Source organism: Tenrec ecaudatus, chromosome 1 (genome assembly GCF_050624435.1).
Source record: "Tenrec ecaudatus isolate mTenEca1 chromosome 1, mTenEca1.hap1, whole genome shotgun sequence".
Classification (NCBI taxonomy): domain Eukaryota; kingdom Metazoa; phylum Chordata; class Mammalia; order Afrosoricida; family Tenrecidae; genus Tenrec; species Tenrec ecaudatus.
In genome coordinates, this window is record NC_134530.1 from 263460991 (window position 1) to 263480767 (window position 19777).

Sequence of the window (19777 nt, forward strand, 5' to 3'; positions counted from 1 at the left end):
CACTTTTAGAGCAAAGATAATAGCCTAATAATTGGTTTAGTTGCAAAATCAAATCTTGCTTTCCCATGCCAATGTTATGAACACACTGGAAGATACCGTGACGGAGAAAGCATTTAGAGAAAGAAATATCAGTTACATTGCTGAGGAAGGCAGATCAGGAGAATGTGGCTTAGGTGTGCAGCAACAACATGTCTGCTTATACCAAACTCCAAACTTAGAATGTGCGCTAGGCTGGGTTGACTAGAGAAATACATTCAGTGACATGCATATATGTGTAAGAAAGAACATTATATCAAGAGGTAATTATATATCAAAAAAGCATCCTAGCCCGGTTCAACTCTAGTTCATGTCTGATACTGATCCATAAATCCCTCTCCAGACTCATGTAGCTACACAGAATGATGCAGAATACAGGAAGATCACAGGCTTGTGGGTGCAGAGTCCTGTGGATCCAAGGTCAATGGTAATATGGTAGGACTCTGGCAGCTATCAAGGTCAGTAGCAGGAAGACAAAGGGGATCAAGGATCCTCCTTTTGAGAAGGCCATGCCTTCAAGTGGACAGCATCAGTCTGTGACCTGATTGATAGATTTGACTCCACCCCTAGCCAGGAGTGTCCAGTTGATATAAAATCATCTGACTACCACAGAATAATGCACCCAGTCAAGTCAGTGCTACGCAACTGCAAGATTCATTTAAATTTTTGCTTGTTTGTTTGAACCTCCCCTTAAAAAACTGAAGCCCTGGAGAAAGCAGGCAGGCAAAGTGCCAGAGTTCCAACTAGAAAGGAGGAAGAAGGGGCTGAGCTGCACATGCCCAGTCTCACTCTCAAACTCTGTGTCTCCATCCTTCCATCTCCATTACATCACTTAGCCCGCGGGGAAACTCGTCTTCTTTGGTAGGTGTAAAGTGCAGAGAGGCAGGAAAAATGCTTTCTTTGGGGTCCCTAATGAGTAGGCAAGAAGCCTCCCTTTCTTACACAATATAGACAGTATCTGAAAAAAATTATAGCAGTCGACATAGCAGCCGCCAGTTCTTACAGCGTGGTCATATCCACCAGAACATGCGTTGTACTTACATAATTTCATATCAACTTGTAGATATGTAGAAGTGCAGGGGTGGTATTCAACCTGTCAATCAGGTCACAGTCTGATGGTGCTTCCTTGTGGGTGTGGCCTTCTCCTAAGGAGAATCCTGGGAACCTCCCTCTTTGTCTGCTTTCACCTGGCTGACCTTGGTTGCTGCCCGGGACACACAATTCTGTACCTACCAACCTGTGATATTCCTGCATTCTGCATCATTGCTTATGTCTGAGTGAGTCTGAAGAGGGACTTACGGACTAACATCAGGGTTATGAACTTGAGTTAGACTGGGCTGGGATGTTTTCCTGATATATATATATAAAGCTTCTTGATCTAAAGCTCTGTCTATACATATGTGTCTCTAGATTTGTTTCTCTAGTCAACCCTGCCTAGCGCATGTTTAACCCATCCGCTGTCATTAAGTTGATTCTGGCTCAGAGGGATCCTGTGTTGTGAGATGTCATAGAGTCTGTTCTGGCCCATAGTGACCTTGTGTAGAACAGAACAGAACACTGCCGGGTCCTGTGCCATCCTCACAGTGTTTCTGTGCTTGAGCCCGTGGTTGCAGCCATGGTGTCAGTCCATCTGCTTGAGGCCCTTCCTCCCTTTACCAAAAAGGCTCCTCCACGTTACCAAACCTGATATCTTTCTCCAGGGACTGGTCTCTCCTGACATTTCCAAAGTCTTGCTATCCTTGTCTCTAAGGAGCACTCTGGCTGTACTTGTTCCAGGAAAGATCAGTTTGCCCTTGTAGCCATCCAGGATATTTTCCGACTTCTTCATGTGCATTGATTCTTTGGTCTTACTCATTCAATGTTCAACTTTCACATGCATATGAGCAATGGGGAATACCGTGGCTTGGGTTAGGTGCACCTAAGCCCTCAAAGTAACATGCTTGCTTTTGGATACTCTAAACTAAAGAGGTCTTGGACAACAGGTTTACCCAGTGCAATTCATCTTCTGATCTCTTGACTGCAGTGCCCATGAGCATTGATTGTGGGTCCAAGCAAGACAAAATCCGTACCAAGTCCAATCTGTTCTCCATTTATCATGATGTTATCTATTGGTTCAGTGTGAGGATTTTGGTCTATTTATATTGAGTTGTGGTCCATCCTGAAGGCTGAAATCCTTGATCCTCATTCGCAAGTATCCTCACTTTTAGCAAGCAAGGTTGAATCATGTGTATATTACAAGTTATTAATAAACCTCCTTCCAATCCTGACGCCACATTCTTTTTCATCAGTGACCTGATAGGACCGAGTCAAATGGCTTTCTGGGAGTTCTGAGATGAATCTCTCTAGGAGCATGCCGCATCATCCTTTTCCTACAGAGAAGTTAGTGGGTTTGACCTGCCAACTTTGTGGTTAGCAGCCTGATGCTTAACCCATTGTGTTCACATTGAGGCAACAGTGATTCTGAGAGCAGCTGGACCATGATATGGTCCCAAGTTTTGCCATGTTGTGGCACTTTCCTAACTCAGGAGGTGGCTTTCGAACACCAAGAACAGAGAAATGGGTCTTCTGCATCATCTCTTTAGAAATATCACATGCCTCTTTTTTCTTAGTCTCTGATACATAAGGACAAGCAGTGAGATTTTACCCTTGTCTAAGAGAAGTTGGCGTGCCCCTCTGGAGGGCTGCTAATTAAGAGAGGTCTTGCATGCTTAATAAACTAAACCTAGACGTAACCAAACCTAATTCATTGCTCTTGAATCAATTTTATGTCTGGCTCAAAGGAGAGAATACAGCTGCCCCACAGCTCCCAGGACTAAACTCATTAAGGAAGCAGACTGCCACATTTTCCCTTCCCCAGAACAGCTGGTGGTTTATCTTGCTAACCTTCCAAATGCTTGACCACTGCATTACCAGGCTCCCTGGATAATAAGGCATGCAATAGTTGGTAGTCAGCAGTATTACAAATTTTTCATTAGACACCACATTCTGGTGCATGCTTCTGCTTGCTACCCGCTGATGAGGTAGACAGAAAATGTAAAGAAAGAGCTGGTATTAAAATGAATATTAGCAAAAATTCAGATACTCTTGATAATGTTTTATAGCTTGTTTTACTTCTTTACATGGGCTCTGGTGATCTTCACTGTGATTTCATGTTGCATACAAATAATGGTTTCCTATTTTAGGCTACTGATACTGTTGCTAATTTGCATGATAAATTTTAATATTCCAACTTATCACGATATTCTTCAGTCAACTTTATGATTTCCAGGTGCTCTACAACCTGGACATGGTTCAGAACCACTGATAGCTGGTGAAGAAGCTAAAGGTTACCTGTGCAGCTTATATGTCTGTCTGCAGGCGAGTGAGTGAGCCAGGAGAAAGCAGAGAAAGCTTTTTCCTATTTTACTTTACTAAAGACAAGCACTGAGTATGATTGGACTTGTTCAGCTTGGTTCTCAGAGACATGCTGAGTCATTGGGGGTCTTCATGACTGCCCATTAGAGGGCCTCATGACAGTCTTGTCACATATGACTGAAGTTATTGGTTTTATGAAGGATCCAAGTTGTTGTACAGGCACTCAATTACTGTGACATTTCTATTCTGGGAAACCGTTACTATCAACTACAGTTCTATTTCTAAAATTTGCATGGCATATGAATAATTTTGTAAAGCACTTCTAAAGATTGTCATGCAAAATTTTCTATACCTTTTATCTTCTTCTTACTCTCTATGGAGAGAGACACTCCTTTAAGCTAGTTTCTGTGCAGGTTCACAGCATGCTAACAACGTTGTCTTTATTAGTCATTTTATCATTGGCTGCTGTTTTGTGTTTTTTTTCCCCTCCTCTATGAACATCCCCTTTGAATGGAAGGTCACTGCTTTATTTGTATTGTAGTGCTTTAGCTAAAGGAAAACATCTCAAGTCTGCTTTGTTCCAAGGAATGAATATTTTAGCATGTTTCATTCCTTTTGATTGGATTTCATCCTAATTTGAATAACCCAGGCTAGTGGAACTAATTTGTTTAATCTCTTTAATTTTTTTGGATGGTGCCATTGTATCTAGGTCCCTTTTATGCCATCCAGAGAATGTAAGCAGCTCTTGCTGCATGTTTTTGCCTGGAGACTGATTCAGGATCATCCTCTCAGCTCCAAGCACCGCAGCAGCACGTGACGTTTGTTCATTCCAGAAAGAGAATCAGGTTGCTGTGATTTATGTGTTTGGGAAAATAATGATGGTACTGGTTGCTCACTAGAGCAACTTTGGCATTCTGAATGTCATTAAAGATAGATATGCTAAAAAATGTTCTACAAAATCAATTAAATCCAAAAACATTGCAGGTTACAATACCATTAAAAGGGCGAGAGAGAGCTTGCAGTTTCTGAGTACTGATAAGCAGAAATGTCCAGGTATTTTTGGTAAAATACCAGCAAAGCATGAAAACTATATTCTATAGAAACTAAATTAATGCAATGTCTAATTAAATAGTAAAAACTGAGTATACCCCAAACCCAATAGAGTGAAATAATCAATGCACAGTTGAGTTCTTTCAATTTCAGGATTTCTAAGAATAACCCCAGGGCTAATAGTATGCTTCCATGCCTTACATGTACATCCATCTATTAAATGATACAATACCTTTTAATGAATATGTAGAAAGATGAAGGGTCCAATGAACAAGAAAGTTCAAAAAGAACCTCTTTAGTTCCTGTACAAAGTTACTGTAAATGTGTAAATGTCTCAAGAATCATTATCCAGGATTTTGAGATATATTATTACATGGCTGAAATTTCACATGACATTGTTGGGTATGGAGTATAATTTCTGTTGTAAATAATTATTCTTCTAATTTCTCTGCTTGCTGGATTTTCTTTCAAGTGGATCTGTTTTTCCTCAAGAGTGGTATGTTGAAGTATCCGACTATTATAGAATTTTCCATCTGTCTCTTCAAATCTATGAGTTTGATGTATTTTGAGGGTCTTTCATTGAGAGCATAGATCTTTATTATGTTTATGTCACTTGCTCAGTTGTGCTTTTAATCATTTTATAATGTCCCTCATGCTGAATTTTGCTTTAATATCTATTTTATCCAATGTTTATATTTTCACTCCTGCATTTTATATTGTCATTTAGCTTGTTTGATTTCTTGACCTGCTCCAATAGGTATTGATTCTGGTTCCAAATAAAGTGCAATCTGTCATCTTTGACATTTTATCCATTTGTCGCGATGTTGCTTGTTGCTCCCGCTGTAAGGATTTCTGTTTTCTTTAAGTTGAGGTACGATCTATACTGAACACTGTAGTCTTTGATCTTTATCAGTAAGTGCCTCAAGTCTTCTTCCTTTTCAGCATAGAAGGTTGTATCAAATGCATATCACAGGCTGTAAATGAATGTTTCCTCAATTCTGATGCTAAATTCCTTTTCATGTGGTGTAGTTTATCAAACTGTTCAGCACACAATAGAAAGCATGCGACCCTGATGTAAACCTTTCCTGCTTTTAAACTATTCAGTATCTTCTTGTTGTGTTCAAATTATTGACTATGTCAGTCTGCATAGGCAATTAAGTGTTCTATAATTTATATTCTTTGCAATGTTATCCATAATTTGTTATGATCAACAGGGTTGAATGTCAACACCTTTGAATAAAAAAGAGAGGTAAATATCTTTCTGGTATTATCACTTTTCAAACAATATTCAACTGCCATCAGCAATAATAACCCACATTCTATGTCCTTGTATGAATTTGCCTCAAGTTTCTCACCATTACCTGTTAATGCACTGTGATGAGTTTTGAATTATGTTTAGTGTGTGATATTAATGATATTTTAAAATAATTTCTATCTTCTATTGGACCATCTTTCTTTGGAAAGGGCACAAATATGGATGCCTTCTAGTTAGTTGGCCTTATACCTCTCTTCTAAATTCTTTTCATTGATAAGTGAATGTTTCCCATATTATGTCATCTTTTGGATTCATCTCAAATGCTGTTCTATTATTTACCAGAGCTTTGTTTTTCACAATGCCTGTGGTGCTGTTTGGCCTTCTTCCTTTAATACCATTGGTTCTTGATCATCTGAAATATGACCTTTCAGTTGACCACTTGAAATAGTTGGTCTCCTGAGATGGCTAAACAGTCATGAATTCTTTTTGTTATAAGGATTCTTCCATCTTCCCATTATGCTTCTTGAATCATTAGCTATTGTCCCCATAGAATCCTTCAATATTAATACTCAAGACTTGAACTTTTTTCCTTCATTTCTTTTAACACGAGCAATGCTGAGTATTTTCTTCCATTTTCTTTGCACATTTTAATAATTTTATTGTCATATAATTCAAATATAATATAATTTTGCGATCATATTAGGAAGAGTTGTGCAATCAACACAAAAAAAAATCAGAACATTTTCTTCTTGCGCTCATTGTTGTCAGCTCCCTGTTTTCCCCAACTCCCCTGTCATGCTCCCAGATAATCATTTAATTCAATCCATTTCTCTATAGATTAACCTCTCCTGGATTTCATATACTGAAAATCATAAAAATGACAAACCAAAAATGAACGGAAAACATCAACACTGGCTAGATATAATAAAAAAAATCATCAATTGAAAAGAAAGCAGAACATATTAAAAGCTGGAACAACTTGGCAATGGGTCCAAAGTGAGATCAGATAATAAGGTGTTACATGTTACGCTGACTACATCATCAGCAATGAACTTTACAATACTCTGTCTCATATAGCACGGTTATTCCCCTGCCTGGACGATGACCACTCACTGGAGGCTTCATCCATGTGAGGGCTCTGCAAATAGGATTGGGGCTTTTCCTGTCATCCATAGCCTTCTGAAAACCAGCTGTTCAGAATTTAAACCCTGATGGCATTCCCTATTATGGCTTTGGATTTTATTATCTATTTTTCTTGGATCATACATATTGGTGTGCTTCCATGAGGAATTAGTTGACACCTCACTTAGCTGCTTGTTAAAAGACAAACCTTTAAGACTCTAGATACTATTCTTTCTAACATCTGGGCACCATCTGGTTTCTGGGCACCATCTGGTTTCTTCACCACACTTCGCCACCTATATCTTCAGTCCATGAAGGCAAGCATTACAAAAGTAGGGCCCTGTCATAAGAAGTAATTGTTCTTAGGCTAGTGTTACCTTTCACTGTAAGCCCCAATCCATTCATATATCTTGGTTTATCTATGTTTCTGGCTCAGTTTAATGGCATTGTTTTATAATAGAGAACATTATAACTCTTCTCCATGGGGCATATGGTATTTTTATTGATAGTTTTAGTAATTTAGCCTGTGGTATAGCATCTAAAACATTATTGTGAGAAGGAAATCATACATGGATAGGATGGTTTTCCAGACTGCAGTAAATGGGTTGTTGACTTGTACAGATTAAATTCTTAAGTGTCTGGACACTATTTACATCAACAATGAGGGTTAGGCATAGAGCAAAATGTTAATAACACTAATACACAAAGGCAGAATGATACCTGCTAGATTAACACATGTAAAAAAAAGCAAAGAGAGAATTAAAATAATACATGTATGGTTTTCCCAGGCTACCATTCTTTGGGCACCTTCAAAACAAGAGACCCAAACCAAAGTTCAACAACCACCAATTCCATACCCTTGGAACATCTGTGGTCTATTTCTTCTCACACTAGGGTGTTTCAGCCTTACATACAAGGGAGTATGTCAGTTACTTAATGTACTAAGTTGAATGTAAAGTAAATTCCAGTTCACTTGGTGAGGTTTATTTTTGACCCTTTTGCTGTAGCCTATGAAGGACATAGCGTAACTCAAAAAGACAGAGTCTAAAGTCCAAGTGTCTATAACATTTGGCCTGGGCCACTGTGATCAACAGGGTTCTGTAGAGAAACAAAACCAGGAAAAAGAAACTTATGATTATATATGTGTGTGTGTGTGTGTGTGTGTGTATATATCTATTATCTATCTATCTATCTATCTATCTATCTATCTATCTATCTATCTATCATCTATCTCTATCTATATATTGAAGGAATATAGAAGCTAGTTAGTCCACACAGCTGTACAGAGGGCTCAGTTCAACTCACTTCTGTGGAACAATTAATATCCTGGAAGTCCAAGGTCAAGCGGGCAGGCAGCTGAGTCTGTAGAGCAATGCAGTCAGTCTGGCCACAGGCAGCAAACAGCAGGGCAGGTCAGCAGCAGTGAGCCAGACAACAGGATCTGGCAGTCCCAAGCTCTAGCAATGTATACACCAGAAGTGTGGCAAAGCAATTCTCGAAGGAACCTCAAGCTCTAGTGACACGATCCACAGGTTGGGTGTCCCATGGGTAGTGTAGCTCACACATGTTCCTATTGACCAGGTTGGCACAATAAACCTACCTATCACAGTCACCAAGTACTGGATAGAAACTAGGTTAAAAAAAAGTCTATTTAGGAATATAATACCAGATGTACGCGGGGGTATGCCCCCAAAACCGGATAAAAAGCTTGGCAGAGCTTTCATAAGAAGCATTTTTTCCCCCCACTAGGCGAGCATCGAGCAACTCACTCTGAGTTAGTGCACCCAGTGGCATGACCTAGGAAGGTTCTCTCTGGTCACAGTGTATTTTTTTTTTTGTAAAAGTAGTTTCACTCAAACCTCATTTTTTTTGTGATGGATTATTTTAGAGAACAGTGGCTATGAAATTTTGTTTCCTGCTTGGGGAAAAATGCTGCAGAAACTTTTGTGATGTTGAACACAGGTTATAAGGACAGTACTATGGGACCATTCAAGCATATGAATGGTTTTCTTATTTCAAAAAAGGAGAAATGTTAATTGATGACAAACCTTATTCTGGATGTCTGCCAACTTCCTGAATGGATGAAAATGTCCACAAAATTTGTGCGCTTGTGCTTGAACACTGATGATGGACTATTGAAGAGATGGGGAAGTTATCTGGACTATGTTGGAGCTCAGTTCAGTGAATTTTTAAGGAATATTTGGGAATGGGAAGGGTTGTGGTGAAATTTGTGCCTCAGGTTCTGTCTGACCAGGGAAAAGAGGGTCGAGTGGAAACATGCTGTGCTTTGGAGCGACCCAGGCTTTTTCCCAAGGTCATTACTGGTGATGAGACATGGTGCTATTCTTACGACCTGAAAGCAAACATCAGTTAAGCCAGTGGAACATGCAATCACCACCTTGTCCCCCAAAAGCTCATCAAGTGAAATCAAAGACTACAATGATGCTCATTTGGCTTTTTTTTTTATATGCAGGTGATAGTGCATTTGGGGTTCATTCCACCAGGTTAGACTGTTAATCAAGCTTTCTATTTAGAAGTTCTGAAACAAGTGCATAACAGTGTGTGATAACAAAGGCCTGATATGTGGCAGAAGGGGGACCAGGGGGACTGGTTTTGCCACCACAATAATGCACCTGCTCATGCAGCAATTTCTGTGCACCTGTTTTGTCAAAAACCAGCATGCCTCTCTTGCTGCACACACTACTCATCTGACCTCGCTCTGTGTGACTTATTTTTGTTTCCAATAATGAAGAGGGACACGAAAGGACAGTGATTTGATGCTGTAGAAGTGGTGAAGAAAAAAAAATGAGGGAGGTGCTGTCAGCTATCCAAACAGATGAGTTAAAAAATGTTTCCAAGAGTTGAATTGCAGATTTGACAAATGTATAAAGTGTAATGGAGAGTGCTTTGAAGGAGATAAGGTTATTTTGTAAAAAAAAAATTAAATACTTAGATATGGAAGAATTCTGGTTTTGGGGGCCTACCCCTCGTAGTCTCTCCTTGAGTTATATATAAACATTGATAGGTATTTTTCCCATTGGCAGGTTGCCCTGTCCTGTTTATCCACCAACAGAAGTGTAATCACCTTCTGTATTTCTGAAATATGATTGTTTTATGAATAGTAACCAAAAATTTCACTCTTTAGTTATTTTCCTAGATTGTTTGGTAATTGACATTTGGTGAAAGAGTTGGGGCAGAGTATTTGTATTGACCCCCCCCAGTCAACCCATATCCTTTGTGGTCCCATGATCCAGAGCAATTTTGTATGTTTCTGATATGTTTAACTTCTTTAAATTTATAAAAACTATTTCACAGGCATACTGACAGTGCATGTCTACGTGCATGTGTTTCCCATTCAAAACACATACACATGTGCATACACACATGTGCATACATCTACAGAGTTTGCTGGTCATATGGCACACTAAAGAGCTAGTATGCCTGGCAGCTTCATGACTCCTGCTATGTAATTACTCACAATTTATTTTGCGTGGTAGAGAGCAGCTGCTTCAAAGAAAATATTCTACTGAAATATTTCAAAGCAAATAACAGCAGTCTAAGTGCCGAGTGGCCGGTATCATAGTCAAGTTATTGCTTACCTTCCCACGTTTTAAAATCTCTCCTTGTTTTGCTTTTTTGATCACAACTAAGATTAATTTTTCAGCCTTCCTTCCACACATCGCCACGCTTAAAATATAGCATCCCTAGACACCCTTTTTTGTGCTCACTAAAGAGATCTCTGGCCCAGGAAAATGGAGCTTACCCTAAGCAGTTTAGCATTAAGAGTCTGAGGACAAGGGGCTTAAGTGGAGAGCAAATGCCTTGAGAATGATTGGGGCAGGGAATGTATGGATGTGCTTTATACAATTGATATATGTATATGTATGGATGGTGATAAGAGTTGTATGAGTCCCTAATAAAATGTAAAAAAAGAAAAGAGGAGACAAAAATGATTAGGGCAAAGACTGTACAGATGTGCTTTATACAATTGATGTATGTATATGTATGAACTGTGATAAGAATTGTATGAGCCCCTAATAAATTGTTAAAATTGAAAAAAAAAAAAGAGTCTGAGGAAACCAAACCTTCCTCGTTATACAGAAACCAAAGAGCAGCATGGTGATCTGCAGGCTATGTAAAATAGATCATGTAGTTCTCAATAATAAACAGCTAAAGATTTTATAGATTATTTTTAAACAGAGCAGTGAATTACATACCAGTTCAGCACTTGATATTTGTATAGATGCGCCTATGTACATTTCAGTTACATTGACTGCATTGTTCAAGTTGCGGAATCATCTCACTGTCTTTCCCAAATGATCCCCCCTCCCCCAGTTAGATAAACCGATGGCCTCTAAACTAATCTAACTTTACATGTTGCTGTTGTCAATTTGATCCCATTAAGAGAAATACTTAAGAGATGCAATGTTCAAAGGCACACAGCTCATGTTTAGTGAGCTGTATTGTTGTTTGACTTCGGGGGCCCTGGTGGTTTAACCATTAAGTACTTGCCTGCTAACCAACAGTTTGGCAGTTCAATCCACCCAGCAGCTCTGTATGAGAAAGCCCTGCTGATTTTCACCTATGAACATTACAGCCAAGAAAGCCTGGGTCCACTCTGAATTAGAATATACCAGCAGCACCCTCCCCCGAGACCACCGCCACAGTGATTTACAGATGATAGCCAGGAATCGTGTGGTTTGAAATTTAAAGAGTTCCTTCTCTGAGAATTTTGATTCCGTTTCATATCGCCTCCTTTTGATGAAAACTCTTCTATAGAATCTTTTATCAAAGCATTCAGTCATGATAGCCAGGCACCAGCTAGCTCTTCTGACTTCATGGCCAAGAAGGCAGTTGTTAAAGGAGATCATTGGTCCCACCTTTTAGTTAATCCTCTGGCTCCAGCCTCTTCTGTTCTTTCTGCTGTGCCAGGTGATTGGAAAAGGATTGTTTACCCTGGATGGCCATGTGAACGTTTTTTATTCTTTTTTTTTTTCTGAAATACTAATTGCATCGGAGATTTATTTCAGCTCATCAACCTGGTCGTCAACGTCAGCAGTTTAAAATGCTGACTACCAGGTTGATGATCTGAAATAAAACTCCAGTGCAATAAGCATTTGGCATGGCCTTCTCCAGTTCTATGTGATGAGGTGGTTTTTAGTTATGCAGAGTATCCCATTGTGTGTATGTGTCAGAGATTCTTTCTCTTCTGCTCATGGACAGTTAGGTCACTTCTGTGTTTGTTCTTGCTGCTCTGAACATCGATGTGCATGTGATTATTTGCGTGATGACTCTCACTTCCGTAGGATATGTGCTCAGCAGAGAGATTGTTGGATGGCATGGAGTTTCCATGCCAAGTTGCTATAGGTAGTGCCATATGAATATGAATATATTCATTGCATATCTTTATGGCCCCACCTGCAGTTCATGAAGGTTTTAATCCCGCTGCAAGTTCTCCAATATTTGTTATTTTCTGTTTTTGTTTTCCGACATGGTTTTACATATTTTTTGATTGGCAACTCTAGAATAGCTAGCAATAGTGAGGACTTTTTCATGTTTTTGGTCATTTGATGTGATTCTTGATGAGCCATGTGCTTCCCTTTGCCCACTTGTTTACTTGATTATTTGTAAATTTTGCTTAATTTATTTGATTTTTAAAAAGAAATTTGTATTGGCAAAAATTCACAAATCCTACCATTGATAGTTCAGTCATCTTAAGAGTTGTACCATCATCACTACAATCAATGTCATAACATTTTCTTCTTTCTTGTGCTCATCTTAGCTATTTGCCTGAAACTTCCCCTGCCGTACTCTCAAGGAACCATTAATCCAGTGTCTGTCTCTATAGACTTACCTATCCTGGAGTTCATAGACAGGAAATCATACATAACAAATCCAAAACAATAACAAAATTAAACGGAGAAAAACCTCAAGTGAAAAGAAAGCAGAACATAATAAAAAGTAGACCAACTTTAAAATATACCTTTTCCCACAAACAAATAAACAAACAAACAACCAATCACATACCCAAACCAAACCCATTCTAGTGAATTTGTTCTTATACTCATAGTGACCCTGTAGTATAAAATGATGGAATTGCCCTAACAGGTTTCCAAAACTTCCATCTTTACAAATATCAGACTTGGATCTTTTCTCACGGAGTGGCTATTGGGGTTTGAACTGCAGATCTCCTAGTTAGCTGCCAAATGCTCAATGGCAGTGCCATCAGGTCTTTGCATGTGTGCATCACATTTCAGGTATGCACTTATCCTTTGGTGCACATTTAGGTCGCTTCCACCTCTTGGCTATTGTGAATAGTGCTGCAATGAATGTTGGTGACAAGTCTCTGGTTAAGTCTCAACTTTAGAGTCTTTGGAAGATATTCTTAGGAGTGGATTGCTGGGCCAATGATCATTCTATTTTTAGTTTTTTTTAAAAATAAACTACCATTCTACTGTTCCACAACAGCTATACATTTTACCTTACCCACAATGGATAAGAATTCTGATCTGCACAATCCTGTGCCTCTATCATTCTTTTTAAAATGATAATTATATATGTATATATATATATAATTTTTGTGTGTGGGAGTGAAGTGCTGTCTCATTGTTCTTCTGATTTGTGTCTCCCTGATGGTGAAAGATGTTAATCACCCTTTTATGTGTCTGTTGGCTATTTGAATCTCCTCTTTGGTGAAATGTCTATTCTAGTTCTTTGCCCATTATTTGATTGGGTTATTTATCCTTCTTTTTTGCAGTTGTTGTTAAGTTGTGGAAATTTTATATTTGTTTTGGATATTAGACCCTTATCAGGTATGTAGTATCTTACATATAAACTTGAAGTCAAGGAACAGAAAAAAAAAACCCCAGTCATAATCGTACTCACTGATCAATATTTTAGCTCCTCTCAGATTTAAAACTATACTTTTAATTATGTGTATGTATAATTCATAACCTACTTTTTGCTTACACTATTTTCCTCATAGTTTTCATAATTGCCACTTGCTGCATCTCATTCTATTAGTAGTTGTGCTGTCGTTTATCTCACCGTCTCCCTAGAGTTGGATGTGAAGTGGTCTCCATTGTTAGGATGATCTTGTTTACTTGTTTGTTTTGGCTACCAAATATTTTGTTGTATTCACCTTCTTTGAGAAGGAGGCAGGTAAAGTGGAAAATAAGTTGATAGGCTACGTGCATTTGCCTTCATCTTTTAGGCTATGACTGGCAGTACAGACTGCGATTTTCCTCATTAAACGTAGCGGCAAAGAATGCAGGTTCTTTCAATGGAGTCAGACTCGATTTTATTTCTGAACTGACATACCTGTATGACTAACCTAGACACATTTATTAAATTTGAAAAACTTCAGTAATTTCATTCAACAAGTAGAACTAACGATATCTCCTTTGTCTGGCAGGGTCATTGTGAGGATTAATGGTTAAATGCTTTTATAAGAATGTGTTTGGCATATAACAAGAACCCATGAAATGCTGTTATTTTCTATGACTATAGTACTTATTCAAACAAAAACATTTACATTAAAAAATTAGCATTTGTCAATTTTCTGTTGTGTGCCTGACCCCGAGTTAGATATTGTCAAGACCAGGATGAATGAGGCTCATTTCCTGCCCTGTGAATGCCACAGTCTGCCAGGAAGGCCAAACAAGTTGATAGACAGATATAGCCTCTGTCTGGCTGCGGGCGGAGTCTGGCTGTTGGGGTGCCTCTTGGGAAAGACAGTAGCAAAAACCTTGATTTGGGCACCTGAAAAGACCAAGGTCAAATTCTGACTTTGTCACTTTGAACAAACTAGTTGAATTCTCTAAATTTCTCCATTTACATTTCTACTCTGAAAGTCGTTTTGAAGATGAGCTATAATATATGCACAGCGCTGGGCATGTAGTAGATGCTTAAAAATGATTTCCTACTTGAAGTCTTCCGTGTTCAAAGAATGCAGATCTTTATGATAATGAACCCAACAACTACAGTATTGTGAAATGCCACAGGCTGGCTCAGCTGTGTGCAGGTGAGTTTGAAATGCATTTCATTGCACCCTCATCACTTGCAAACGGGCCATCTGTACATGATATAGATGGTAATGGGCATTATTAGAATATTCATCTCACAATGAATTGCGCAACTTGGCCATTATGTAGAAACTAAATAAAAATGACTCATGGAGACATTGATTGCTTCTTAACTTCAAAGACCCCTTTGCGCACTGTACAATGGCTGGATTGCTCAGAATGAGGTTCTGTCAGCCCACAGACAGAATGAGGCAGTAGGAATTGAATCTATTTATCAGGATGTCTTCGTGCTTGAAGAGTTTTACTGCTCTGTAAATGGTTATTTATTCATAGATGTCGAAAGTATTTTTCTTGTATTCTGTTTCCATGTTGTAGCAGGTAACAGGCACTTTTTTTTCACCAATGTGCTAAAAAACAACAGTTGAGAACTCATTCTCAATTAAACTTGAAGAAACTTGCTTCAGTGGCATTAAAAATAACATTTACTGATTTAAATAACATCAGTTCGAGATGGTATGACATGATGGCTAGCATTTCTGTAGCTTCAGGTCTTACACATAAAGCTTTGTGGAGCCATAACTTGCATATATAATATCAATTAGAACCTATTTTAATGCATCCTTTGCTAAGTGCTTGGATTTATCATGTTATTTGCTTTCACTATTCAGAGCTAGTCAGTCATATTTATTTAGAGTGTTTGCTGCTTGTTGTTGGGGCAAGGAGGGATTCTTAAGCCAGGAGCTGGGTTGCTGGCTTGATGTGGGTAGTGAACCCAAGTCTGGCCAGGCAGCACTTGCTTGCTGGGAGGCCACAGAGAGTTCGTAGGGCTGGGGGCTGAGCTTGGTTGCTGGCAAGGTGCAGGAAAGAGCACCTAAGCTGGGCCAGATCCTTGCTGACAGGGCACTTAGGTGGCAGGTCTGGGGGCTGGGCTTCGTTACTGGTGTAGAGCAGGGAGACCCTGCTCGCTGGTGGGGCATGGCAACATCACTAGGCTGTAGCTGGGCCTTCTTGCTATCAGGGTGCACAAAGAACACTTGTTGGTTAGGCCCTGCTTCCTGGAGAGGTACAGAAAATAGGGAACTTTTCATGGATTTCCATGTCATTCTCATGCGGGGACCATGCTTGTCTTTTCTGTATTGTGCTGATTTAGTATACGTGCTGCTGGTGAGCACTAATGATTTTGTTAACATTGCGTGATTTAATGACATTAATTACATTCTCCGAAAGGAACCTGTGATGGTGTAGTGGTTGGGCTGCCATCCTAATGGTAAGCTGTTTGAAACCACCGACGTGTCTGAGGGAGAATGACTGGGCGTTTTACGCCCTTAAACCGCCTTGGAAACCGACAGGGGTGGCTATGAGTCCGCATTGACTTGATGGCAGCCAGTTTGGTTTGGAATTCCCTTGTCCACGTTGTGCTAGCATCACTGCTATTTCTAAAGCTTTCTATCACCCACGCAGCATCCCGATGCCCAGTAAGCAGCAACTCCCCTTTCTGTCCTCGAAACGACTAACTGCTTTTTGGCTCTCTGCATTTAGTTAATCTACGAGGTATGCTAACTGCGAGGTCAGTAGTTTGAAACCACTAGCAGGATGAGACTTTCTACTCCAGTAAAAAAGTTACAGCCTCGGAAACCCACAGTGCAGTTCTTCCCTGTCCTGTAGTGTCTCTATGAGTCAGAATTGACTTGATAGCAGTGAGTTTTGGTGTGCAATAAAAGGGAGATCGTGAAACATTTGTCCTTTCTGGGCCTTACTTGTTTCAGCTTAAGGTTTGTAATGTTGTTCCATGTCTATGGTGAAGAAATATTCTTAAAGTTAAAACTGATTTTTTTTCCAACAGATAATACTATACATCATTTAACAAAAATAGCAAATTTTCTTCTAGATAATCAAAATAGTTTAAAATTATTAAGGATTCTTTTGTCATGACCATAAACGATAATCTCTGAGAGTTAGGAGGATCATACGGTTGCTAAAAACGCAGAAGATTGTTAAAATTATCAAGTGAGAGATGAAAGTGTTAGCCTAGAAATCAGTTTCCTTTATAGTACGTCCTTCAGGTAAGGGTGATGTGTAGCAGAGCTATGAGACACTGGAGTGTCGATGTTGTTTCATGTTTTGTTTTGTGTTTTTATCCCCCCTTGTCACATCCTTTTGGATTTCCAGCGGAGAAGTTAAAGCAAAGGCTAGAGGGCCTGGAGCAGGAGAGCAGCCTCCTGCAGTTCCAGCTTCCATCCCGGCTTCCCGCTGTCAGCAAGGTTCTGAAGCGAATGGGAGCACAGGTTCAGGCTGCCTTGTGCCGGGCGGCTCAGAAGTAAGCTCTACTTTTGTCTCCCACTCTTTCACGGGCCCTCCTTTTGTAAAAGCTGAGATGGGATGAGTTGAGGAGGTCCTCGCTGCTCATTCTTAGAAAGACGCCCCCTTGTGGCATTCGCCAGCAGCCAGGGGTTCCTTCAAGGGTGAGGAAACTGGTGTGGGCCATGGTCCCTAAGAGACCACTTTCGTTAATTCACACTTGGCAGCTTCCAGGAGTGCACCTCCATTAGCTACGGCCACAACTTGAGAATTTAGCTTCCGCAGGAGAGAAGGTGAGGGTGGGTTTCCTCTTGTTAAGGGCGGCCTGATCTTTACTATGCTTTCTGCCTGGAAGGTTAGTCCGCACATGACCCTTTTTTGCTGAGGGGTGGAAATATGTACATCTCAAAATCTACTTCTTTTTACTGAGCCATTTTTGCTGTTTATTTGTTTTTGTTTTTCCATTTGCTTTCCAAGAGGATTCAGGGCCAGGTGTGGATCAGATCAACCATTTCTCATATACCCAGTCAGGTTGAAGCTAAAGAAAATATAAATAACACCACAAAAACCAAAAGGCAAACTTGAGTAAACACCACCTGAATTTTGAGACCATCTGAGGAGCAGATTCAACACGCTGAACACGAATGACTAAAGACTAGAGGATTTGCTGGGCGACATCAAGAACATCATAGGTGAAGCAAGTCAAAGGTCATGGAAAACACAGGAAAGCAAGAGAAGACAAACGTGGATATCTGAAGAGACCCTGAAACGTGCTCTTAATTGTAGAGAACTAAGGAAAATGGAAGAAATGGTGAAGTAAGAGATTTAGACAGAAAAGTTCAGCTCTTGAGAAGACAAGGTAATGCACTATAATGAAATGTGCAAAACCCTAGAAATCGAAAACTCAAAGGAAAGAACATTCTCAGCATTTCTCAAGCGGAAAGAATTGAGTCTCACGTTGCAGGTTGATGAATTCTGTGGGGGAAATGTTGGAAGATGCAGTAAGTACCAAAAGAAGATTGAAGAAATACACAGTCACTGTATGAAAATAGTAGAAGACATTCAGTCAGTTCAAGAAGTAGCACATGCTGAAGAATGTATGGTCTTGAAGGAAAAAGCCCAAGCTAGACTGAAGGCCTGGGCAAAGAGCAAGACTCCATGAAGAGGACATAGGTACCTATTCCAGAGAGAGGGGACCCAACAGAAAGCAGTACTAATTTAACAATGTTATTAATAGCACAGGCACTTAAAAATCACAGCAGCATATACATAAGGAGCTCCTAGAATTTTAAGCTGGAATCAGAAAAGGACGTGGAATGAGGAAAATCATTTCTAGAGTCTGATGCATCTTGGATGAAAGCAGAGTAAACCAGAAAGATGTTTTCTTGTGCTTTATTGACTATCCAAAGCATGTGACTATGGATCATAACAACCATGAATAACATTGTGAAGAACAGAAATTCCAGTACACTTCCTTGTGCTCATGGGGAACTTGCACATTGACCAAGGGCCATGTGTTCAAACAGAACAGGGGATACGGAGTTGGTTTAAAATCAGGATGATATGCCCCAGTATTGTATCATTTCATCATACTTACTCCATTTGTATGTGAGTAAATAACCAGAAAGCTGGACTATATGAAGAATTTAGCATACGGTTGGAGGAAAACTCATTAACAACCTTGCTTGCTGAAATTGAAGAGGACTTGAAACATTTGCACATGAAGATCAAAGATTACAGCTTTCAGTATGGATAACCCACAAAGAAAACAGAAATCCTTACCACTGAACAAACAGACATCATAATTAATGGCTAAAAGACTGAAGTTGTCAAAGATTTTATTTTACTTGGATCTGCAATCAATGCTTACGGGCACAGCAGTCAAGAAATCAAGCATCGAGCAAACACACAGTAAGAGACCTCTCTGAAGCATTGCGGAGCAAAGATGCCACCTTCAGCACCATGGTGTGCCTGACTCAAACCAGGGTATTTTCCGGTACCATACGTGCAGGTGAAAGCTGGACAAGTAGTAAGGAAGAATGCAGCAGAATCGGTGCATTCGGATTATGGTGTTGTAGAGGAGCCCAGGTATATAGTGGCTTTGTGCTGTGCTGCTCACCAGTTTGAAGTCACCAGCCATTCTGTGGGAGAAAGACCAGGTTTTCCACTCTGTAAAGAGTTACATTCTTGGAAACCCACAGGGGAAGTTCTACCAATCTTATTCTGTCTCTGTGAGTCAGAATTGGCTGGATGACAAAGTTTTTTTTCTTAAGATTGTTGAAAGTACCACAGACTGCCAAAACAAACAAATGCTCCTTAGAAGTGAGGATGGTGAGACTTTGTCCCACATACTTTGAACATCCAGAAACATCAGTCCCTAGGAAGGGACCTCATGCTTGGTAAAGCGAAGGAACAACAAAATGAAGACTCTCCATGAGATGGATTGATGCAGTGGCTGCAGCTATGAGCTCAAACATAAAAATACACAGCACCGTCATACAGAGCACTACCATTTGATAGCAGCTTACAACAACCATGTGAATGGGCTTTAACATTTATATTTGTAGTGTTTTAAAATAAATTTCTATGTCTATCTATATAAGATATGCAGGATACACAATCCTGAGGAGAAAATAAT

The 19777-nt window shown here is 39.7% G+C and overlaps 1 protein-coding gene and 1 non-coding gene across 2 annotated transcripts in view; one reads left to right on the plus strand and one right to left on the minus strand.

Annotated features, from left to right (window-relative positions):
• The window catches only part of DISC1 (DISC1 scaffold protein), a 415073-nt gene that overhangs the window by 38125 nt on the left and 357171 nt on the right, over positions 1-19777 (plus strand). Inside the window, 1 exon segment of the mRNA XM_075542777.1 lies at positions 17011-17158. Within this exon segment, the coding sequence (XP_075398892.1) occupies positions 17011-17158 (148 nt within the window).
• Positions 15910-16013, minus strand: LOC142438262 (U6 spliceosomal RNA). Its single transcript, XR_012782676.1, has one exon. It is a non-coding gene; the product is annotated as a U6 spliceosomal RNA (small nuclear RNA).